Raw genomic sequence first — 25,395 nt, 5'->3', positions numbered from 1 at the left:
AGAAGAAGAAGAAGAAGAAGAAGAGGATAAGGATGATGATGATGAAGAAGGATGAGGATGAAGAAGAGGATGAGGATGAAGAAGAAGAAGAAGAAGAGGAGGAGGATGAGGAGGATGAAGAAGAAGAAGAGGATGAGGATGATGATGAAGAAGAAGAGGATGAGGATGAGGATGAAGAAAATGAGGATGAGGATGAAGAAGAAGAAGAAGAAGAAGATGAGGATGAGGATGAAGAAGAAGAAGAAGAGGATGAAGAAGAAGAGGATGAGGATGAAGAAGAAGAGGATGAGGATGAAGAAGAAGAAGAGGATGATGATGAAGAAGAAGAGGATGATGATGAAGAGGAAGAGGATGAGGATGAAGAAGAGGATGAGGATGAAAAAGAAGAAGAAGAAGAAGAGGATGAGGATGAAGAAGAAGAGGATGAGGAAGAAGAAGAAGAAGATGAAGAAGAGGATGAGGATGAAGAAGAAGAAGAAGAAGAAGAGGATGAGGATGAAGAAGAAGAAGAAGAAGTAGGATGAAAATAAGAATAATTCCAGTCCAGCAAAAAGTCTCTCTGCAGAGAGCTCCGCTATTTCTGACAGTTCTCTGACAGTTCCTTGACATTTACAGCGGTTGAAACATTGTATCTATTTGTTTCCGAATAAAAACATCTGTATCCTAAATAGAAATAAATAGATACATTGTTTCAACCGCTGTAAATGTCAAGGAACTGTCAGAAATAGCAGAGCTCTCTTCAGGGACACTTTTTGCTGGCTGTAGAAGGGATGAAAATCGGCCGATTTTTTTTACCATTGATGGCAACGTCGGCCGCTTGAACGACCGAATTTTCGTTTTTTAAAAGAAAAATCTGCCGTTTTTCTCCCCATCTATGGCCTGCATTAGGGCCAGTTCACACCACAATAATTCACTCCCTGTGTATTAAAGATACGTTTTTGCTTACAGTTCACACCACACGCAGTTTTCATGCAGTTTGCTGTTTCAGTACAGTTGTGTATGGAAAAAATGCAGCATGTTCTACTTGTTTTTCTGCACCGGAAACTGACTGGAACTGACCGCACTTTTGTGAACTAGGCCCATTGGAGTACATAGAAAACACTGTGCATGCATTTTTGATGCAGAAATAAAGGCACAGAACTGCATCTAATGTGAACTAGCCCGTAGCACTCTGGATTGAGACAAACACACACTAAATCTGTTTGATGGTCAAAATCATTTAAGTGTGACAAATATACAAAAAAAAAATAGGAAGGGGGCAAATACCTTTTACAGCACTGTATATATTTATTACGTACACAAATATTTCTAACACATCAAGAAAGTTGGGGTAGCATCCACAACTACTGAGATGAAACCAGACACAGGACAGTGGACTCTCAATTAGGATAAGCAGAATGATGGAATTGATAGAAGTAAAAAAGGAGTAAAGTATAATCAGAAGCAACCACTGGTGCATATATGATAACAAATGAAGCTAAAATAACCCGAAAGTCCATAAAAGTCTGTAATGGTCCATATACTTTAGTGGAAGCTCCTCAGTGAGACTGATATAATATCAATAGGGAACATAAGGAAACAGCAAGGGTCTGCAAATGGAATTGCATTGAGAGGGAGGACAGTAAAGCCGGCCATAGATAGAAAACCAAGCGAAAATTCTTGTTGAACGAAAAATCGTTTGGTTTTCGCATTATTAGTGTGCCTGCTGCGAGATGTCGTTTTCATGCAGCAATCGAAAGTGCCAGACCCAACATGCTGGAATTTATTTTGGAAAAATGAAACAAATGATGGCACACTTGTATGGGCTATTCTCATTTTTCGATCGACAGAATGTTCGGTTTTTGACTCATCTATGGCCGGCTTATAGATTTCGTCACACCATACATGTGCGGTGGTATGCAGAAAAACCCAGTCAATGGATATGGTGTAAACAAGCCTTACAGCCCGAGTGCTACTAAGCAGGAAGCGCAGCCTGAGGATGGAATGGGCCGGTATGGCTTCCCCTTTGTAGCTGATCAGTGGTCTTTGGGGCTAAGATCTCAGTGTGGTCAGATATCACATTAAGATTGCTATGTCTTGGTGACCTAAGGGATGTCATGGGGACTTATAAAAGTCATGCACTGAGAGTAGATATCCAGGGCTGAGGACTACCATATTGTCCAATTGTTTACATTCTTTTTCCTTTATATAGTAAAAAAAAAAAAAAAAAAAACAGTGGATATTAAACATCACCAAAAGAAAGTTCTATTTCTCAAATAATAGGGTATATGAAATCAATTAGTATACAGCGTTACATGACCAGTTGTCATTCTATCTCAGCGTTGAAATCTGACCAATGTCCCGAAAATGAAGGAATATTACAGCCTGGCACTCAACGGACTACACACTATATGGCCAAAATGTCTTCTCCCCCCGTCCTCCCCCAGGCTAAGATCACATGACCATTAATTTCAGTTGGGAGCCAGAAGATCAGAACATGGCAGGTACAGGGCTAACAATAGAACCTTGTCCTGGTGTTGTAGCTTTGTGAATCCCATCCATAGACAGGAATAACATGATTTCATTGGGTGCTGGATACATAAAACATGAATAATACAGATGTAAGCTGAGCAAAGATGTCCCACATTGAAAAAGAATTACCCCAAAAATGTGATATACAAACACCACATAGGAAGCCCCAGGGCTTTCTTTCTGCCGGAACGCGGCGGTACTGCGTTCCGCCACCTTTTTCTTCTTGTCCCCGCTCACCGACTGCCTCTGCAGAGCTGACAAGCTATGCAGAGCAGCGAAAGTGACAGGTGCCGGACGCGGCTTGTTTATGTCATGCTTGCGCGTGCCCGGCACCTGTCACTGCCGCTGCTCACAGCCGGTGAGCGGGGACATGCACGCTTCACCCCCCCCCTCTACCGCCAGCGTGTAAACATCGGGGGCGCGCGGCCACCCCCATAGGAAAGGTGTATCTTAGTACACCCGGCGGTGCGCGCTGACGTCATCACGCCCTCTGCTCGTCGATCCTACCATAGCGCGGATCGTCAGCATCAGGTAAGGAGCGGCGATACAATTTTTCTCGCTTTTCTTGCTAATGTGGGGGGGGGCAGTGTTACTCGCTATTCTTACTAATGTGGGGGGGGGGGCGGTGTTAATTCCATACATTTACTTTTATAGCCCCTCCCAAATTTTACTTGCATTCCTGTTCTCTAAAGGGGTGGTCCTAGGGTTTGATGGGGGCGTGGCCAGGTTTGGGTGGGGGAGTTCCACCACCTTTCCTCTGAGAAAAAAAGCCCTGGGAAGCCCAATGCTTTTTCCATATATGGTCATGTACCTTCCAAGCTACAGTCATGTGACCTTGTTTACAGCACTCTGATGTCATTGCCACTTGGCTCCGCCCCCTCAGCCTGCAGTCATTCCCTTTGTCTACGCTACCAGGAGTGGAAGCGATTTTTCTTTCTCTGAGAAGCTTTGTCATTTGTAATCATGATGCGGCTATTTAGGAGAAAGAGAGCAAATAATGTGAAGGACCTCCTGAAAACCAACAAGGAGGAGCCATTTACATTACAAACAGTGGGACCCTTAACAGAGGACCACAGAACAGCATCACAGCCCCAAGATTCTGCCCCTAAAAGGGGTAGATTTAGGGCAACTGGGAAGAGATTTTGGCAGTGTCTGGCTAGATGTTGCCCCTTTTCTCAGACTAAATTAGGAGAAGAAGACGCAGAAAGTAAGTATTAGTCTATTGAGATATAATGCAGGGCACTGTAAGGGTATACAACATTTATCACCAATTACATATATATTGGGGTCACTATACATACACATAATGGGGTCACCGGGTAGAGTGTAGGGGAGAGTTAAGACCCCCTGTCAGGTTTTTTTTATGCCCCCATTACAAAGATTCACCCTCTATATTTGTTCTGACCACCAATGTCACTGGGATAGAAAGTGATGGAAAAGCCAACATTGTGGGCTGCCACCAGAACAGGAATAGAAGGGAAATCTTCTGATGGAGAATACGGATGGGGATACGTTGTTATGAATCTGCTGCCAAGTCTCATACCTGGAGGTCCTGCCAGTAATAGCACTTGTCATTAGCAGCAGCATTTGTCAGCCTGCCGTCAGTTGAATTCAGGTGACAGTTGGGCTGCAGGGGTCAGGGGTCAGGTGTGCAGGAGGCATACATAGTCTATGGATAAATACAAAGTCAGTGTGAGCGCCTCCCCAGTGACAGGCTGTGTATACAAGACCCTTCAATAGGAATAAGACCTTACACTGCCCCCCCCCATGACATTCCCATTCACTAGGACCATTCCTATAGACAGTTGTGTTCTAGGATCTGTATGACCAGGCAGACTGGGGGCTGCAGGAGCAGACTATTCATTCCGCTTTGTCATATTTTTCTACACACACATTTCTAAACCGTTAGGAAAGTTGGGGTGTCATCCACAACTACGGACTCACAACCAAATACAAAATAGTGATCACATTTCTATTTAGTCAATTAAGATAAGCAGAGTGATGGGATTGCATTGAGAGGGAGGAACAGCTTAGGGCTCATTTACACCAGATGCATTGAACGTAGTATGAATGCATAGACAAGAAAAAGAATGCATTTCAATAAGCTTCGTTTACCCCATTGCACTGCATGTGCGTTTATGAAATGTACAACATGCTGTATTGTAGGGTGGTGTGTAGAAAAAACGTGGCTCAATGGATATGATGTAAACAAGCCCTAGAGCACAAGAGTTACTTAGCAGAAAGCGCAGCCCGAGTATGGAATGGGCCAGTATGGATTCCCCACTTCCATATGTAAAAGAAAAAAAAGACATTTCAATGGCCGCAGTTACCTCATCTGTGATGTTTTTTGTTGTTGTTGTTTATCTACTTGTACATGTTCTGTTTACCTCTCATACTATGTTTGTTAAATTTATGCAAAATAATAAAGACATATATGCCTTTAAATGGCCGCAGTTTCACATAAATGATGTGGAAGTAGAAATAATACTTTTTTTCTCTCTCTCCAGGCAAATATGAGATCCCATCCAACAAAGACACTGCGCAAATTCAGCAAGCTACATCGATGGAGGACAAGAAACCTACCAATACTTCAGATACCAGTGAGAGCAAGCAGGCTTCACTGGTCAAAGCTACTTCCCCTACCGACCAGTCCTACAAACTTAGCCTGGAAAGTTTCAACTTCCATAGAGTACTAGGACAGGGGAGCTTTGGAAAAGTAGTGTTGGCCTCTCATCCTGACATTAAGCAGAAGCTAGCAGTGAAAATGGTTAAAAAAAGACCATTACTTCGACAGGATCCCAGCTGCGTCATTACAGAGAGCTACATAATGGAAATGTGCAACAGATACTCATTTTTTGCACATCTATACTGCTCCTTCCAAACAGAGACTCATCTCGTCTTTGCTATGGAGTTCCTGGGCGGAGGAGATCTTCAAAAATTCATAAGAGATTCAGCTCCGCTTGATGAAGTAACCTTAAGATGTGTTACTGCCGAAATTCTCTGTGGACTGCAGCACCTTCATTCTCTACAGATTGTCCACAGAGATCTAAAACCAGAGAACATTCTTCTGGATAACGCCGGGCACGTCAAGATTGCCGATTTTGGCCTGTCGGCTATGTTCGTCACGGAGAAAAACAGAGTCACAAGTTGCGCGGGGACGCTATGTTACATGGCCCCTGAAGTCTATTACCAATGGCCATACTATTACCCCGCTGACTATTTCTCATTTGGGATAATAGTATATGAGATGGCCTTAGGGGAGCATCCTTTTTATACTGGACAGGAGACTGAAAAGCAGTTGGTCACTTCCATGTACACCAAGGAACCCTATTTCCTACGGCACTTGAACTTTTACCTGCAAGAACTCTTACTCAGACTTTTACGTCTTGACCAAGAGCAACGTGCGCACCTGGTGTGCAATCTCAGATCACACCCTTTCTTCAAGGGTATTGACTGGGAAGAGATAGAAGAAGGACCATCACCCGTACAAAGTACATTGGAACCTATTCTCGAGGAACCACTGCAGGAAATCATTCAAGTGGATACTTTTCTTTCTAAAGACCTGGAGATGCCAATTGACTCATTGGGTCAAGAGTATTTTAAGGCATTTGAATACATTAGTGAGCGGATGAAGGCGAGACAAGCCTGATCCCTACCACCATCACAACCAGAGGACCATCCTTCAATGGATGCTTAACTAAAAAGTTCACAACAGTGAACAAAAAATTTAAATTAGATATGATGATAGATTAGATAGATAGATAGATAGATAGATAGATAGATAGATAGATAGATAGATTAGATAGTGTGGCAGTGCGCTATCCTGCCACGGTGGAAATCACGGTGGACCCAGGATTCTCGACTATACATGTTGAGAGGCTCCAGGCAGTTGCAATGCAGAGGAAACTGGTTTATCAGTTTCCTCTTTGGCTTGTAAAGCCTGTTTTGGGACCTGTAGCCTGGAGATTTCTAAGAGATTTGGGAGGGATGAAATCTCCAATCCTGGGCCCATGTTTTGAGAGCAGCCAGCGCTGATTGCACAGGTGTGTGCAGGCCTTTTTGCGGAGGCCAGGCCATGATTCTGGGCTCCACCCGACAGACAGGAGGGCTCCACCCTGGCAGACAGGAGGGCTCTGCCTTGGAGTCAGGTGGGCTTCACCTAGTAGAGGTGGAAGTCAGACAAGCTGTGTGCTATTGGCGAGCTGTGTGCGGGGAAAGCCATTTCGGATAGAGTCTGCAGGAGACAGACGGAAATCGATGTACAAAGCCAGACGGCTGAATATTGGTTAATTCCTTTGATGGTGAATACCCCATGCGTTGGAAAGATTTATGGAACTTTTTCTTTTAAACAAAATTGGGCAAAAAGGCCCTTCAAAAGAAGCGAGTTTCTTGTGCTTTTGAAAAGAAAAGCTTTTTAGATAGATAGATAATATAGATGGGCGGCACAGTGGCTTAGTGGTTAGCACTTCTGCCTTGCAGTAATTGGGTCATGGGTTCGATTTCCAACCATGGCGCCTCCTGCATGGATTTTGCATTTTCTCATTGTGTTTGCGTGGGTTTCCTCCGGGTACTCCGGTTTCCTCCCACACTCCAAAGACATGCTGGTAGGTTAATTGGCTTCTGTCTTAATTGTCCTAGTTTCATCCCTGGCCATGCGGGATCTCCTGCATGGTAGGGGCTGGGGAAAGACTTGCCAACCTACCCTGTAAAATAATTGCTAAGAAAATTCATGGAAAAAGTCACTTACGAGTGACGGTCCATGCAATCACCAAGGGTCGGATACGACTTATGGATAGATAGATAGATAGATAGATAGATAGAGATTAAGGTAGGAACTGGCCAGAGAGGGATTACTTTGACGTAGTTGGCCGGCTTAAACATGCATTGAAATGTATGTGAACGAAAAATCCCTGTTTATATGGAAAGTTTGCTAGAAGGGGGTATATAGCAATGTGTAGATGGTTTAACAGAATTTTTAGTGGTCACACCCATCACAGGTTGCCTGCAAAAATCTATGGGGGGTGTAGACAAGACCAGTCACCCTGCACAAGGGCCCCAGCCCCGGTTCACACAAGAACACTGCTGTGGGTGGCAATAGATTCCTAACGACACTCCAAACACAGATCACAAATACAGTGTGTTTGCTGCACCAAAATGCATGGTACCGCAGAGCCATGTTTTTTATTATTATAATACAGGATTTATATAGCGCCAACAGCTTACGCAGCGCTTTACAACATAAAGGCAGACTGTACAATTACAATACAAATGAATACAGAAGGACTGAGAGGGCCCTGCTCGTTGGAGCTTACAACCATGTGATCCGGTTTCAGTGCGTTTTTAAATTGCATCGCACTGAATTGCACAGGGACACACAGCGCGTTACTGTGCAATGCCGGAGTCAACCTGCACTAAGTCTGTGCACAGTTTGGCTCCCCAGTCCCCTGACTCCAGGCTCAGTTCTTTGTGGATCAATTTCACCTGATGGGAATGGAGTGCCTGTTCTCACACACTCTTTCATGCCTGGACAGACTCTCTGCCACCTAGTGCATGCAACTCTGGTGTTTAAGTGAGGGTGGAGGGCACAGGTGCACCATCCAGTCCCACTGCTGGCAGACTGGAAAAGTCTATGGGAAACTGACAGCTGGGGGAAGGTGCACCCAATCCTACGAACATTTAGGGGACTATACACCCAGAGACGAATGCCCAGAACGCCAGCAGTCTGCATTGCCATCACTCGTCCCTGGGTGCATACTGCCCTAAATGTTAGTAGCTCTAGGTGCATTATCCTGTCTAGCTGCAGCCGCAAGGTTTCACAAGCTGCAACTGCAAGGCGTCTCTCTGTCACTTGGCCTGATGAAGGTCCCTTGCAGGTTCCAAAATGTTGCATTGCTCATGTAACATGCCTAAACAACACAAATAAAGGCACTTTTACTGAAGCAGATTACAGTGTGCTAGCCGTTATCTCTGTTCGCTGGTGAAATGCACCCACTTTTCTGACTTATCTCCACAGCTGAGCTGTCCTCCAATAAAAATACTCACCCTGCCCAGCGAATCCAGCGTTGTCTGCTGTAAGCTGCCTCTCTGTAGTGCTCTGGATTGAGACAAGCACACACTATGGAGGGTTATGCTGTGTTCATACTTCTTGTTAGAGGTTTACAACCACTTTAATAGACCAGGAGGAAGGGGGTGGGTTCTATTCTTACCTAGGAGAGAAAGCTGGAAGTGACCATCCAGGACCAGCAGGCGAAAGTGTTCACATGCCACGGTCGATTCTTTCCTTCGCGCACACGGAAAAAACTGTCACATTCAACTGCAACCTATTCAGGGGATGGGGTCGCAGTGCAAACTTTACACCCCTTACTCTTAGGAAAGGATATACGGGGGAGTTGTGGAAAGTGAAAAATGAGGGTGAAGATCTACTTTAATGGGCTGTAATGCACCTCAACAGCGGGATTTTGGCAGCAGGTGTTAGCCAATGATTCATGGCTGAGACCTGCTGATCTGCTGTGTCCAATTAAAGTCTAGAGCTCTGTGTTAACAAACACACAGGGCTCTGCACAGAGGGAATGATCTGTCTGTTTCTTCTCTCTGCAAAGCAAGAAGAATGAGCAAACAGATCTTAGTAAAAAGTAGCACATATTACACACATTAACAATTCATAAGCACACACTTAACCCTTTCATTACCCCAAGATGTTAGCCCCTTCCCAGTCCACCTCATTAGCACAGTGACAGTGTAAAGTATTATTATTGATCACTGTAATAGTGTCACTGGTGATGTCAGTGTCAGTTGGTATCAGATTGCCAACAGCATCATCACAGTTCCACTGTACGGCGCTGATCGCTGCAATTATTATTATTTACAAAAAAAGTCCAGTAATTATATCATAGTTTGTAGACGCTATACCGTTCACACAAACCAATCAGTATACACGTATTAGGATTTTTTTTTTTTAACCAAAGACGTAGCAGAATAACTTTTGGCATACATTTTTGAAGAAATGTGATGGTTTCATTTTTGTATTGGATATTTACAGAAAGTAAAATAGATTGGGTTTTTTTTATTTCAATAAAAACTGAAAAAAGCAACTCAGTGGTGATCAAACGTCATTAAAAGAAAGGTCTATTTGTGTGAAGAAGAAAACATGATATAAATTTGATTTGCTTACAGTGTTCCATGACGGTGCAATTACCAGTTAAAGCTGCAAAGTGCTGAATAGCATGAAATGGCCTGGTCATGAAGGGGGTAAAACTTTCTGGAGGTCAAGTGATTACTGGCAAATCACAAACACAAATAAATAAAACACATCAAACCAATAGTCAAACATGGTGGTTGTAATGTGCTGGTCTGGGGCTACTTTGCAGCTTCAGGAATTGGATGGCTTCCCATATCTGATGGAACCATGAATTCTATGCTCTACCAGAAAATCCTGAAGGAGAATGTCCGGCCATCAGTTCCTGAACTCAAGCTCAAGAGCACTTGGATTATGCAGCAGAACAATGGTCCGATACACACCAGCATGTCCACCACAAATAAATAAATAAATAAAATAAAATAAAGGTTTTGGAGTGGCCAAGTCAAAGTCCAGACTTAAATCCCATTGGGATGCTGTGGCATGACCTTAAAAAGGCCTTTCATGCTGGAAAACCCTCCAAGGTGGCTGAATTCTGCAAAGAAGAGTGGGCCAAAATCCCTCCACAGTGGTGTGAAAGACTCATTGCCAATTATTGCAAATACTTAATTGCAGTTGTTGCCACCAAGGGTGGCACAACCAGTCATTAGGTTTAGGGGGCATTTACTTTTTCACATAGGGCCAGGCAGGTTTGGACAGATTGTTTTCTCTTTAACCACTTCCAGACCGGACACTTTTACCCCCTTCCTGACCAGGGCAATTTTCAGCTTTTAGCGCTATCACACTTTGAATGACAATTGCGCGGTCATGCAACACTGTACCCAAATGAATTTTTTACCATTTTTTTTAGATAGATAAAGCTTTATTTTGGTGGTATTTATTCACCACTGGGATTTGTATTTTTTTTGCTATGTAAATGAAATGTCCAAAAAAGTTTTAAAAAAGTGTTTTTTTTATAAAATTTTGCAAATAAATAATATTTCATCATAAATCTTAGCCAAAATTTATTCCGTTATCTTTTTAGTAAAAAAAAAAAAATCCAAATTAGTTTATAAGCAAAAATTATAATTTTTAACATTTTTTTTTTACATTTTTATTTTATTTTTTTATATTATTATTTATTTTTTTTATTTTTTTTTACATACTGTCACCCTAGCAGTACAGTGTCACCATGGTGACACTGTACTACTTGTGAGGGGTGATAAAGATTTTTTTTTTTTTTTTTTACACTGATTGCTTTTACACCCATATAGGATGTAAAAGCAATCATTTCTCTTTCTCTCTGTGTGCATTCTTGCACTCATTGAGAAATACAGAGTGAGCTGTGATTGGTCACAACTTGTCACATGGTACAAGGCTTTTGTGAATAGCCTTGTACCATGTGACCTCTGTGATCATTCACAGATTTCACACATAGTAAGCAATGATGTCACAAGTGACATCTTGCTTACTACTTTGCATGTGATCACTGATTGGCCAATCAGTGATCACATGATCGGGACCTCGTACAGAGGTCCCGTCCGACGATCGGTGTTTCACTGTGTCCGGAGGAGCACAGGGAGCGCGCACAAGCAGGGTGCGGGGAGGCCGTTTATAGACGGCCACCCGACCCTGCAGTGCCACCGTCCGGCCGTTTATATACAACGGCCGGTCGGGAAGTGGTTAATAAAATGAAAGCATCACATCACTTAAAAACTGCACTTTGTATTTAGTCTGGTTTTCTTCGTGTAATATTAAAACGTGTTTGATGGTCTGAATTATGTAACTGTGACAAAAAAAAAACAGGAAGGGGGCAAATACTTTGTTGACAGCACAGTTTGTATGTTTGTATATATATATATATATATATATATATATATATACAGTTGTGTTCAAAATAATAGCAGTGTGTTGAAAAAAGTGAATAAAGCTCAAAATCCTTCTAATAGCTTTTATTTCCATACACACAAATGCATTGGGAACACGACACGTTCTATTCCAAATCAAAACATGAAGTAAAATATATCAAATTTGTGTTGTTCCTCTAAAAAAATTGAATAAAAGTGAATATTAGACGGTTCAAAAAAATAGCAGTGTTTGTATTCTTCTTTACAAACTCAAACATTCACTAAACTGAAAAAATGTTTGAAGATTTTGCTTTCCTTTGAATGACTTCATGAATATTTGGTTGTAGTCGCACTGTTTCTGAGAACTGCTGTACATCTGTGTTGTATGGAGTCACCCAACTTCTGGCCCCTGTGATCAGGTATTCCAGCCCAGGATGATTGGACTACATTCCACAGTTCTTCTCTATTTCTTGGTTTTGCCTCAGAAACTGCATTTTTGATGTCACCCCACAAGTTTTCTATTGGATTAAGATCCGGGGATTGGGCTGGCCACTCCATAACGTCAATCTTGTTGGTCTGGAACCAAGATGTAGCACGTTTACTGGTGTGTTTGGGGTCGTCGTCTTGTTGGAACACCCATTTCAAGGGCATTTCCTCTTCAGCATAAGGCAGCATGACCTTTTCAAGTATTCTGATGGATTCAAACTGATCCATGATCCCTGGTATGCGATAAATAGGCCCAACACCGTAGTATGAGACACATCCCCATATCATGATGATTGCGCCACCATGCTTCACTGTCTTCACAGTGTACTGTGGCTTGAATTTAGTGTTTGGGGGTCGTCTGACAAACTGTCTCCGGCCACTAGACCCAAAAAGAACAATCTTACTTTCATCAGTCCACAAAATTTCTCTTTAGGCCAGTCAATGTTGAAGCCAGTCAAATTGAAACCTCTTCAGCACATGTCTTTTTTCCAACAGTGGGACTTTGCGGGGTCTTCTTGCAGATAGGTTGGCTTCACATAGGCGTCTTCTAATTGTAACAGTCCTCACAGGGAACTTTACACCTTCTTTCATCTTCCTGGAGCTGATTGTTGGCTGAGTCCGCGCCACTTTGACTATTCTTCTATCCATTCGAATGGTAGTTTTTTGCTTTCTTCTTACACGTCTTTCGGGTTTTGGTTGCCATTTTAAAGTATTTGCGATCATTTTAGCTGAGCAGCCGATCATTTTCTGCACTTCTTTATATCTTTTCCCCTCTCCAATCAACTTTTTAATCAAGGTACGCTGTTCTTCTGAACAATGTCTGGAACGACCCATTTTCCTCAGAATTTCAGAGAGAAATGCACTGTAACCAGCATGTACAACATTTGCTGCCTTCCTTCCTTATATAAGGGCAATAATTGCCACCTGTTTTTCAAAGAATGAATGACCTCACTAATAGAACTCCACACTGCTATTATTTTGAACATGCCCCTTTCAATAAGTGATTCAATTACACAGAATCAGCAGCATGCATGTCATGACTGTTGGGTCTGTTGGATTTCTATTACTCTACTAGACCTGCTAGGAAATTATTTGCCATGTAGAAATATCATTTCTACCAAAAACAGTGATTGATCCGGTTAGTGATGTCTGACTGCTATTATTTTGAACACAACTGTATATCTTGTATACACGCATGAAGATGAGACAAATATATATATCTTTTATACACGCATGAAGATGAGACAAATCCTCCTACATAAGTTATATCTGTTTATCTGAAGCCATCTGTCTTCCACAGCTATTCAAAATGCAGAATTTTTACAGCTTGTCTGAGCTTTCAGAAAGCAGGGAGCAGAGAGCTGAGGTTACAGTCTGCAGAGCTCACTGAGAGCTGATTGGAGGGAAGGGACACCCCCTTCACACATCACAGAGGAACAGAAGTAAGGTTGTCCATCAAAGGCTGTGTGCTGGAGCTCCATCACCTGTCACCTTTTTTATCTTGGGGTCAGAAAAACCAGTCAGGTGTGACTCAAACTGATAGCACAAGAATGAGGCAGCAGAGAAAAATGACACTTAGGGCCAGTTCACACCACAATAATACATAAAAGATAGGTTTTTGCTTACAGTTCACACCACACGCACTTTTCATGCAGTTTGCTGTTTCAGTTCAGTAATAACAATAGGGAACATAAGGAAACAGCAAGGGTCTGCAAATGGAATTGCATTGAGAGGGAGGACAGTAAAGCCGGCCATAGATAGAAAACCAAGTGAAAATTCTTGTTGAACGAAAAATCGTTTCGTTTTCGCATTATTAGTGTGCCTGCTGCGAGATGTCGTTTTCATGCAGCAATCGAAAGTGCCAGACCCAACATGCTGGAATTTATTTTGGAAAAATGAAACAAATGATGGCACACTTGTATGGGCTATTCTCATTTTTCGATCGACAGAATGTTCGGTTTTTGACTCATCTATGGCCGGCTTATAGATTTCTTCACACCATACATGTGCGGTGGTATGCAGAAAAACCCAGTCAATGGATATGGTGTAAACAAGCCTTACAGCCCGAGTGCTACTAAGCAGGAAGCGCAGCCTGAGGATGGAATGGGCCGGTATGGCTTCCCCTTTGTAGCTGATCAGTGGTCTTTGGGGCTAAGATCTCAGTGTGGTCAGATATCACATTAAGATTGCTATGTCTTGGTGACCTAAGGGATGTCATGGGGACTTATTAAAAGTCATGCACTGAGAGTAGATATCCAGGGCTGAGGACTACCATATTGTCCAATTGTTTACATTCTTTTTCCTTTATATAGTAAAAAACAAAAAAAAAAAACAAAAACAGTGGATATTAAACATCACCAAAAGAAAGTTCTATTTCTCAAATAATAGGGTCTATGAAATCAATTAGTATACAGCGTTACATGACCAGTTGTCATTCTATCTCAGCGTTGAAAACTGACCAATGTCCCGATAATGAAGGAATATTACAGCCTGGCACTCAACGGACTACACACTATATGGCCAAAATGTCTTCTCCCCCCGTCCTCCCCCAGGCTAAGATCACATGACCATTAATTTCAGTTGGGAGCCAGAAGATCAGAACATGGCAGGTACAGGGCTAACAATAGAACCTTGTCCTGGTGTTGTAGCTTTGTGAATCCCATCCATAGACAGGAATAACATGATTTCATTGGGTGCTGGATACATAAAACATGAATAATACAGATGTAAGCTGAGCAAAGATGTCCCACATTGAAAAGGAATTACCCCAAAAATGTGATATACAAACACCACATAGGAAGCCCAATGCTTTTTCCATATATGGTCATGTACCTTCCAAGCTACAGTCATGTGACCTTGTTTACAGCACTCTGATGTCATCGCCACTTGGCTCCGCCCCCTCAGCCTGCAGTCATTCCCTTTGTCTACGCTACCAGGAGTGGAAGCGATTTTTCTTTCTCTGAGAAGCTTTGTCATTTGTAATCATGATGCGGCTATTTAGGAGAAAGAGAGCAAATAATGTGAAGGACCTCCTGAAAACCAACAAGGAGGAGCCTTTTACATTACAAACAGTGGGACCCTTAACAGAGGACCACAGAACAGCATCACAGCCCCAAGATTCTGCCCCTAAAAGGGGTAGATTTAGGGCAACTGGGAAGAGATTTTGGCAGTGTCTGGCTAGATGTTGCCCCTTTTCTCAGACTAAATTAGGAGAAGAAGACGCAGAAAGTAAGTATTAGTCTATTGAGATATAATGCAGGGCACTGTAAGGGTATACAACATTTATCACCAATTACATATATATTGGGGTCACTATACATACACATAATGGGGTCACCGGGTAGAGTGTAGGGGAGAGTTAAAACCCCCTGTCAGGTTTTTTTATGCCCCCATTACAAAGATTCACCCTCTATATTTGTCCTGACCACCAATGTCACTGGGATAGAAAGTGATGGAAAAGCCAACATTGTGGGCTGCCACCAGAACAGGAATAGAAGGGAAATCTTCTGATGGAGAATACGGATGGGGGATACGTTGTTATGAATCTGCTGCCAAGTCTCATACCTGGAGGTCCTGCCAGTAATAGCACTTGTCATTAGCAGCAGCATTTGTCAGCCTGCCGTCAGTTGAATTCAGGTGACAGTTGGGCTGCAGGGGTCAGGGGTCAGGTGTGCAGGAGGCATACATAGTCTATGGATAAATACAAAGTCAGTGTGAGCGCCTCCCCAGTGACAGGCTGTGTATACAGGACCCTTCAATAGGAATAAGACCTTACACTGCCCCCCCCCCCCCCATGACATTCCCATTCACTAGGACCATTCCTATAGACAGTTGTGTTCTAGGATCTGTATGACCAGGCAGACTGGGGGCTGCAGGAGCAGACTATTCATTCCGCTTTGTCATATTTTTCTACACACACATTTCTAAATCGTTAGGAAAGTTGGGGTGTCATCCACAACTACGGACTCACAACCAAATACAAAATAGTGATCACATTTCTATTTAGTCAAGTAAGATAAGCAGAGTGATGGGATTGCATTGAGAGGGAGGAACAGCTTAGGGCTCATTTACACCAGATGCATTGAACGTAGTATGAATGCATAGACAAGAAAAAGAATGCATTTCAATAAGCCTCGTTTACCCCATTGCACTGCATGTGCGTTTATGAAATGTACAACATGCTGTATTGTAGGGTGGTGTGTAGAAAAAACGTGGCTCAATGGATATGATGTAAACAAGCCCTAGAGCACAAGAGTTACTTAGCAGAAAGCGCAGCCCGAGTATGGAATGGGCCAGTATGGATTCCCCACTTCCATATGTAAAAGAAAAAAAAGACATTTCAATGGCCGCAGTTACCTCATCTGTGATGTTTTTTGTTGTTGTTGTTTATCTACTTGTACATGTTCTGTTTACCTCTCATACTATGTTTGTTAAATTTATGCAAAATAATAAAGACATATATGCCTTTAAATGGCCGCAGTTTCACATAAATGATGTGGAAGTAGAAATAATACTTTTTTTCTCTCTCTCCAGGCAAATATGAGATCCCATCCAACAAAGACACTGCGCAAATTCAGCAAGCTACATCGATGGAGGACAAGAAACCTACCAATACTTCACATACCAGTGAGAGCAAGCAGGCTTCACTGGTCAAAGCTACTTCCCCTACCGACCAGTCCTACAAACTTAGCCTGGAAAGTTTCAACTTCCATAGAGTACTAGGACAGGGGAGCTTTGGAAAAGTAGTGTTGGCCTCTCATCCTGACATTAAGCAGAAGCTAGCAGTGAAAATGGTTAAAAAAAGACCATTACTTCGACAGGATCCCAGCTGCGTCATTACAGAGAGCTACATAATGGAAATGTGCAACAGATACTCATTTTTTGCACATCTATACTGCTCCTTCCAAACAGAGACTCATCTCGTCTTTGCTATGGAGTTCCTGGGCGGAGGAGATCTTCAAAAATTCATAAGAGATTCAGCTCCGCTTGATGAAGTAACCTTAAGATGTGTTACTGCCGAAATTCTCTGTGGACTGCAGCACCTTCATTCTCTACAGATTGTCCACAGAGATCTAAAACCAGAGAACATTCTTCTGGATAACGCCGGGCACGTCAAGATTGCCGATTTTGGCCTGTCGGCTATGTTCGTCACGGAGAAAAACAGAGTCACAAGTTGCGCGGGGACGCTATGTTACATGGCCCCTGAAGTCTATTACCAATGGCCATACTATTACCCCGCTGACTATTTCTCATTTGGGATAATAGTATATGAGATGGCCTTAGGGGAGCATCCTTTTTATACTGGACAGGAGACTGAAAAGCAGTTGGTCACTTCCATGTACACCAAGGAACCCTATTTCCTACGGCACTTGAACTTTTACCTGCAAGAACTCTTACTCAGACTTTTACGTCTTGACCAAGAGCAACGTGCGCACCTGGTGTGCAATCTCAGATCACACCCTTTCTTCAAGGGTATTGACTGGGAAGAGATAGAAGAAGGACCATCACCCGTACAAAGTACATTGGAACCTATTCTCGAGGAACCACTGCAGGAAATCATTCAAGTGGATACTTTTCTTTCTAAAGACCTGGAGATGCCAATTGACTCATTGGGTCAAGAGTATTTTAAGGCATTTGAATACATTAGTGAGCGGATGAAGGCGAGACAAGCCTGATCCCTACCACCATCACAACCAGAGGACCATCCTTCAATGGATGCTTAACTAAAAAGTTCACAACAGTGAACAAAAAATTTAAATTAGATATGATGATAGATTAGATAGATAGATAGATAGATTAGATAGATAGATAGATAGATAGATAGATAGATTAGATAAGATAGATAGATAGATAGATAGATAGATAGATAGATAGATAGATAGATAGATAGATTAGATAAGATAGATAGATAGATAGATAGATAGATAGATAGATAGATAGATAGATTAGATAGTGTGGCAGTGCGCTATCCTGCCACGGTGGAAATCACGGTGGACCCAGGATTCTCGACTATACATGTTGAGGGGCTCCAGGCAGTTGCAATGCAGAGGAAACTGGTTTATCAGTTTCCTCTTTGGCTTGTAAAGCCTGTTTTGGGACCTGTAGCCTGGAGATTTCTAAGAGATTTGGGAGGGATGAAATCTCCAATCCTGGGCCCATGTTTTGAGAGCAGCCAGCGCTGATTGCACAGGTGTGTGCAGGCCTTTTTGCGGAGGCCAGGCCATGATTCTGGGCTCTACCCGACAGACAGGAGGGCTCCACCCTGGCAGACAGGAGGGCTCTGCCTTGGAGTCAGGTGGGCTTCACCTAGTAGAGGTGGAAGTCAGACAAGCTGTGTGCTATTGGCGAGCTGTGTGCGGGGAAAGCCATTTCGGATAGAGTCTGCAGGAGACAGACGGAAATCGATGTACAAGCCAGACGGCTGAATATTGGTTAATTCGTTTGATGGTGAATACCCCTGCGTTGGAAAGATTTATGGAACTTTTTCTTTTAAACAAAATTGGGCAAAAAGGCCCTTCAAAAGAAGCGAGTTGCTTGTGCTTTTGAAAAGAAAAGCTTTTTAGATAGATAGATAATATAGATGGGCGGCACAGTGGCTTAGTGGTTAGCACTTCTGCCTTGCAGTAATTGGGTCATGGGTTCGATTTCCAACCATGGTGCCTCCTGCATGGATTTTGCATTTTCTCATTGTGTTTGCGTGGGTTTCCTCCGGGTACTCCGGTTTCCTCCCACACTCCAAAGACATGCTGGTAGGTTAATTGGCTTCTGTCTTAATTGTCCTAGTTTCATCCCTGGCCATGCGGGATCTCCTGCATGGTAGGGGCTGGGGAAAGACTTGCCAACCTACCCTGTAAAATAATTGCTAAGAAAATTCATGGAAAAAGTCACTTACGAGTGACGGTCCATGCAATCACCAAGGGTCGGATACGACTTATGGATAGATAGATAGATAGATAGATAGATAGATAGAGATTAAGGTAGGAACTGGCCAGAGAGGGATTACTTTGACGTAGTTGGCCGGCTTAAACATGCATTGAAATGTATGTGAACGAAAAATCCCTGTTTATATGGAAAGTTTGCTAGAAGGGGGTATATAGCAATGTGTAGATGGCTTAACAGAATTTTTAGTGGTCACACCCATCACAGGTTGCCTGCAAAAATCTATGGGGGGTGTAGACAAGACCAGTCACCCTGCACAAGGGCCCCAGCCCCGGTTCACACAAGAACACTGCTGTGGGTGGCAATAGATTCCTAACGACACTCCAAACACAGATCACAAATACAGTGTGTTTGCTGCACCAAAATGCATGGTACCGCAGAGCCATGTTTTTTATTATTATAATACAGGATTTATATAGCGCCAACAGCTTACGCAGCGCTTTACAACATAAAGGCAGACTGTACAATTACAATACAAATGAATACAGAAGGACTGAGAGGGCCCTGCTCGTTGGAGCTTACAACCATGTGATCCGGTTTCAGTGCGTTTTTAAATTGCATCGCACTGAATTGCACAGGGACACACAGCGCGTTACTGTGCAATGCCGGAGTCAACCTGCACTAAGTCTGTGCACAGTTTGGCTCCCCAGTCCCCTGACTCCAGGCTCAGTTCTTTGTGGATCAATTTCACCTGATGGGAATGGAGTGCCTGTTCTCACACACTCTTTCATGCCTGGACAGACTCTCTGCCACCTAGTGCATGCAACTCTGGTGTTTAAGTGAGGGTGGAGGGCACAGGTGCACCATCCAGTCCCACTGCTGGCAGACTGGAAAAGTCTATGGGAAACTGACAGCTGGGGGAAGGTGCACCCAATCCTACGAACATTTAGGGGACTATACACCCAGAGACGAATGCCCAGAACGCCAGCAGTCTGCATTGCCATCATTCGTCCCTGGGTGCATACTGCCCTAAATGTTAGTAGCTCTAGGTGCATTATCCTGTCTAGCTGCAGCCGCAAGGTTTCACAAGCTGCAACTGCAAGGCGTCTCTCTGTCACTTGGCCTGATGAAGGTCCCTTGCAGGTTCCAAAATGTTGCATTGCTCATGTAACATGCCTAAACAACACAAATAAAGGCACTTTTACTGAAGCAGATTACAGTGTGCTAGCCGTTATCTCTGTTCGCTGGTGAAATGCACCCACTTTTCTGACTTATCTCCACAGCTGAGCTGTCCTCCAATAAAAATACTCACCCTGCCCAGCGAATCCAGCGTTGTCTGCTGTAAGCTGCCTCTCTGTAGTGCTCTGGATTGAGACAAGCACACACTATAGAGGGTTATGCTGTGTTCATACTTCTTGTTAGAGGTTTACAACCACTTTAATAGACCAGGAGGAAGGGGGTGGGTTCTATTCTTACCTAGGAGAGAAAGCTGGAAGTGACCATCCAGGACCAGCAGGCGAAAGTGTTCACATGCCACGGTCGATTCTTTCCTTCGCGCACATGGAAAAAACTGTCACATTCAACTGCAACCTATTCAGGGGATGGGGTCGCAGTGCAAACTTTACACCCCTTACTCTTAGGAAAGGATATACGGGGGAGTTGTGGAAAGTGAAAAATGAGGGTGAAGATCTACTTTAATGGGCTGTAATGCACCTCAACAGCGGGATTTTGGCAGCAGGTGTTAGCCAATGATTCATGGCTGAGACCTGCTGATCTGCTGTGTCCAATTAAAGTCTAGAGCTCTGTGTTAACAAACACACAGGGCTCTGCACAGAGGGAATGATCTGTCTGTTTCTTCTCTCTGCAAAGCAAGAAGAATGAGCAAACAGATCTTAGTAAAAAGTAGCACATATTACACACATTAACAATTCATAAGCACACACTTAACCCTTTCATTACCCCAAGATGTTAGCCCCTTCCCAGTCCACCTCATTAGCACAGTGACAGTGTAAAGTATTATTATTGATCACTGTAATAGTGTCACTGGTGATGTCAGTGTCAGTTGGTATCAGATTGCCAACAGCATCATCACAGTTCCACTGTACGGCGCTGATCGCTGCAATTATTATTATTTACAAAAAAAGTCCAGTAATTATATCATAGTTTGTAGACGCTATACCGTTCACACAAACCAATCAGTATACACGTATTAGGATTTTTTTTTTTTAACCAAAGACGTAGCAGAATAACTTTTGGCATACATTTTTGAAGAAATGTGATGGTTTCATTTTTGTATTGGATATTTACAGAAAGTAAAATAGATTGGGTTTTTTTTATTTCAATAAAAACTGAAAAAAGCAACTCAGTGGTGATCAAACGTCATTAAAAGAAAGGTCTATTTGTGTGAAGAAGAAAACATGATATAAATTTGATTTGCTTACAGTGTTCCATGATGGTGCAATTACCAGTTAAAGCTGCAAAGTGCTGAATAGCATGAAATGGCCTGGTCATGAAGGGGGTAAAACTTTCTGGAGGTCAAGTGATTACTGGCAAATCACAAACACAAATAAATAAAACACATCAAACCAATAGTCAAACATGGTGGTTGTAATGTGCTGGTCTGGGGCTACTTTGCAGCTTCAGGAATTGGATGGCTTCCCATATCTGATGGAACCATGAATTCTATGCTCTACCAGAAAATCCTGAAGGAGAATGTCCGGCCATCAGGTCCTGAACTCAAGCTCAAGAGCACTTGGATTATGCAGCAGAACAATGGTCCGATACACACCAGCATGTCCACCACAAATAAATAAATAAATAAAATAAAATAAAGGTTTTGGAGTGGCCAAGTCAAAGTCCAGACTTAAATCCCATTGGGATGCTGTGGCATGACCTTAAAAAGGCCTTTCATGCTGGAAAACCCTCCAAGGTGGCTGAATTCTGCAAAGAAGAGTGGGCCAAAATCCCTCCACAGTGGTGTGAAAGACTCATTGCCAATTATTGCAAATACTTAATTGCAGTTGTTGCCACCAAGGGTGGCACAACCAGTCATTAGGTTTAGGGGGCATTTACTTTTTCACATAGGGCCAGGCAGGTTTGGACAGATTGTTTTCTCTTTAACCACTTCCAGACCGGACACTTTTACCCCCTTCCTGACCAGGGCAATTTTCAGCTTTTAGCGCTATCACACTTTGAATGACAATTGCGCGGTCATGCAACACTGTACCCAAATGAATTTTTTACCATTTTTTTTAGATAGATAAAGCTTTATTTTGGTGGTATTTATTCACCACTGGGATTTGTATTTTTTTTGCTATGTAAATGAAATGTCCAAAAAATTTTTAAAAAAGTGTTTTTTTTATAAAATTTTGCAAATAAATAATATTTCATCATAAATCTTAGCCAAAATTTATTCCGTTATCTTTTTAGTAAAAAAAAAAAAATCCAAATTAGTTTATAAGCAAAAATTATAATTTTTAACATTTTTTTTTTACATTTTTATTTTATTTTTTTATATTATTATTTATTTTTTTTATTTTTTTTTACATACTGTCACCCTAGCAGTACAGTGTCACCATGGTGACACTGTACTACTTGTGAGGGGTGATAAAGATTTTTTTTTTTTTTTTTACACTGATTGCTTTTACACCCATATAGGATGTAAAAGCAATCATTTCTCTTTCTCTCTGTGTGCATTCTTGCACTCATTGAGAAATACAGAGTGAGCTGTGATTGGTCACAACTTGTCACATGGTACAAGGCTTTTGTGAATAGCCTTGTACCATGTGACCTCTGTGATCATTCACAGATTTCACACATAGTAAGCAATGATGTCACAAGTGACATCTTGCTTACTACTTTGCATGTGATCACTGATTGGCCAATCAGTGATCACATGATCGGGACCTCGTACAGAGGTCCCGTCCGACGATCGGTGTTTCACTGTGTCCGGAGGAGCACAGGGAGCGCGCACAAGCAGGGTGCGGGGAGGCCGTTTATAGACGGCCACCCGACCCTGCAGTGCCACCGTCCGGCCGTTTATATACAACGGCCGGTCGGGAAGTGGTTAATAAAATGAAAGCATCACATCACTTAAAAACTGCACTTTGTATTTAGTCTGGTTTTCTTCGTGTAATATTAAAACGTGTTTGATGGTCTGAATTATGTAACTGTGACAAAAAAAAAACAGGAAGGGGGCAAATACTTTGTTGACAGCACAGTTTGTATGTTTGTATATATATATATATATATATATATATATATATACAGTTGTGTTCAAAATAATAGCAGTGTGTTGAAAAAAGTGAATAAAGCTCAAAATCCTTCTAATAGCTTTTATTTCCATACACACAAATGCATTGGGAACACGACACGTTCTATTCCAAATCAAAACATGAAGTAAAATATATCAAATTTGTGTTGTTCCTCTAAAAAAATTGAATAAAAGTGAATATTAGACGGTTCAAAAAAATAGCAGTGTTTGTATTCTTCTTTACAAACTCAAACATTCACTAAACTGAAAAAATGTTTGAAGATTTTGCTTTCCTTTGAATGACTTCATGAATATTTGGTTGTAGTCGCACTGTTTCTGAGAACTGCTGTACATCTGTGTTGTATGGAGTCACCCAACTTCTGGCCCCTGTGATCAGGTATTCCAGCCCAGGATGATTGGACTACATTCCACAGTTCTTCTCTATTTCTTGGTTTTGCCTCAGAAACTGCATTTTTGATGTCACCCCACAAGTTTTCTATTGGATTAAGATCCGGGGATTGGGCTGGCCACTCCATAACGTCAATCTTGTTGGTCTGGAACCAAGATGTAGCACGTTTACTGGTGTGTTTGGGGTCGTCGTCTTGTTGGAACACCCATTTCAAGGGCATTTCCTCTTCAGCATAAGGCAGCATGACCTTTTCAAGTATTCTGATGGATTCAAACTGATCCATGATCCCTGGTATGCGATAAATAGGCCCAACACCGTAGTATGAGACACATCCCCATATCATGATGATTGCGCCACCATGCTTCACTGTCTTCACAGTGTACTGTGGCTTGAATTTAGTGTTTGGGGGTCGTCTGACAAACTGTCTCCGGCCACTAGACCCAAAAAGAACAATCTTACTTTCATCAGTCCACAAAATTTCTCTTTAGGCCAGTCAATGTTGAAGCCAGTCAAATTGAAACCTCTTCAGCACATGTCTTTTTTCCAACAGTGGGACTTTGCGGGGTCTTCTTGCAGATAGGTTGGCTTCACATAGGCGTCTTCTAATTGTAACAGTCCTCACAGGGAACTTTACACCTTCTTTCATCTTCCTGGAGCTGATTGTTGGCTGAGTCCGCGCCACTTTGACTATTCTTCTATCCATTCGAATGGTAGTTTTTTGCTTTCTTCTTACACGTCTTTCGGGTTTTGGTTGCCATTTTAAAGTATTTGCGATCATTTTAGCTGAGCAGCCGATCATTTTCTGCACTTCTTTATATCTTTTCCCCTCTCCAATCAACTTTTTAATCAAGGTACGCTGTTCTTCTGAACAATGTCTGGAACGACCCATTTTCCTCAGAATTTCAGAGAGAAATGCACTGTAACCAGCATGTACAACATTTGCTGCCTTCCTTCCTTATATAAGGGCAATAATTGCCACCTGTTTTTCAAAGAATGAATGACCTCACTAATAGAACTCCACACTGCTATTATTTTGAACATGCCCCTTTCAATAAGTGTTTCAATTACACAGAATCAGCAGCATGCATGTCATGACTGTTGGGTCTGTTGGATTTCTATTACTCTACTAGACCTGCTAGGAAATTATTTGCCATGTAGAAATATCATTTCTACCAAAAACAGTGATTGATCCGGTTAGTGATGTCTGACTGCTATTATTTTGAACACAACTGTATATCTTGTATACACGCATGAAGATGAGACAAATATATATATCTTTTATACACGCATGAAGATGAGACAAATCCTCCTACATAAGTTATATCTGTTTATCTGAAGCCATCTGTCTTCCACAGCTATTCAAAATGCAGAATTTTTACAGCTTGTCTGAGCTTTCAGAAAGCAGGGAGCAGAGAGCTGAGGTTACAGTCTGCAGAGCTCACTGAGAGCTGATTGGAGGGAAGGGACACCCCCTTCACACATCACAGAGGAACAGAAGTAAGGTTGTCCATCAAAGGCTGTGTGCTGGAGCTCCATCACCTGTCACCTTTTTTATCTTGGGGTCAGAAAAACCAGTCAGGTGTGACTCAAACTGATAGCACAAGAATGAGGCAGCAGAGAAAAATGACACTTAGGGCCAGTTCACACCACAATAATACATAAAAGATAGGTTTTTGCTTACAGTTCACACCACACGCACTTTTCATGCAGTTTGCTGTTTCAGTTCAGTAATAACAATAGGGAACATAAGGAAACAGCAAGGGTCTGCAAATGGAATTGCATTGAGAGGGAGGACAGTAAAGCCGGCCATAGATAGAAAACCAAGTGAAAATTCTTGTTGAACGAAAAATCGTTTCGTTTTCGCATTATTAGTGTGCCTGCTGCGAGATGTCGTTTT

General features: G+C 42.3%; 1 protein-coding gene across 1 annotated transcript; it reads left to right on the top strand.

Moving 5' to 3' along the window:
* The first annotated feature begins 1,896 nt into the window (after nucleotides 1–1,896).
* On the top strand, nucleotides 1,897–17,633 carry LOC149434527 (ribosomal protein S6 kinase 2 beta-like). The gene is made up of 4 exons (XM_089663680.1): nucleotides 1,897–2,047; nucleotides 5,019–6,131; nucleotides 13,946–14,125; nucleotides 16,492–17,633. The coding sequence occupies exons 1-4, from the start codon at nucleotides 1,897–1,899 to the stop codon at nucleotides 17,631–17,633; spliced, it is 2,586 nt and encodes an 861-aa protein (XP_089519806.1).
* The last annotated feature ends 7,762 nt before the right edge of the window (nucleotides 17,634–25,395 follow it).

This window comes from Staurois parvus, unplaced genomic scaffold (genome assembly GCF_062004578.1).
Source record: "Staurois parvus isolate SC_StPar_1 unplaced genomic scaffold, SC_StPar_1.0 ptg001746l, whole genome shotgun sequence".
Lineage (NCBI taxonomy): Eukaryota > Metazoa > Chordata > Amphibia > Anura > Ranidae > Staurois > Staurois parvus.
Note: the sequence above shows the minus strand (reverse complement) of the source record. Positions and strands in the feature narration are given on the sequence as shown.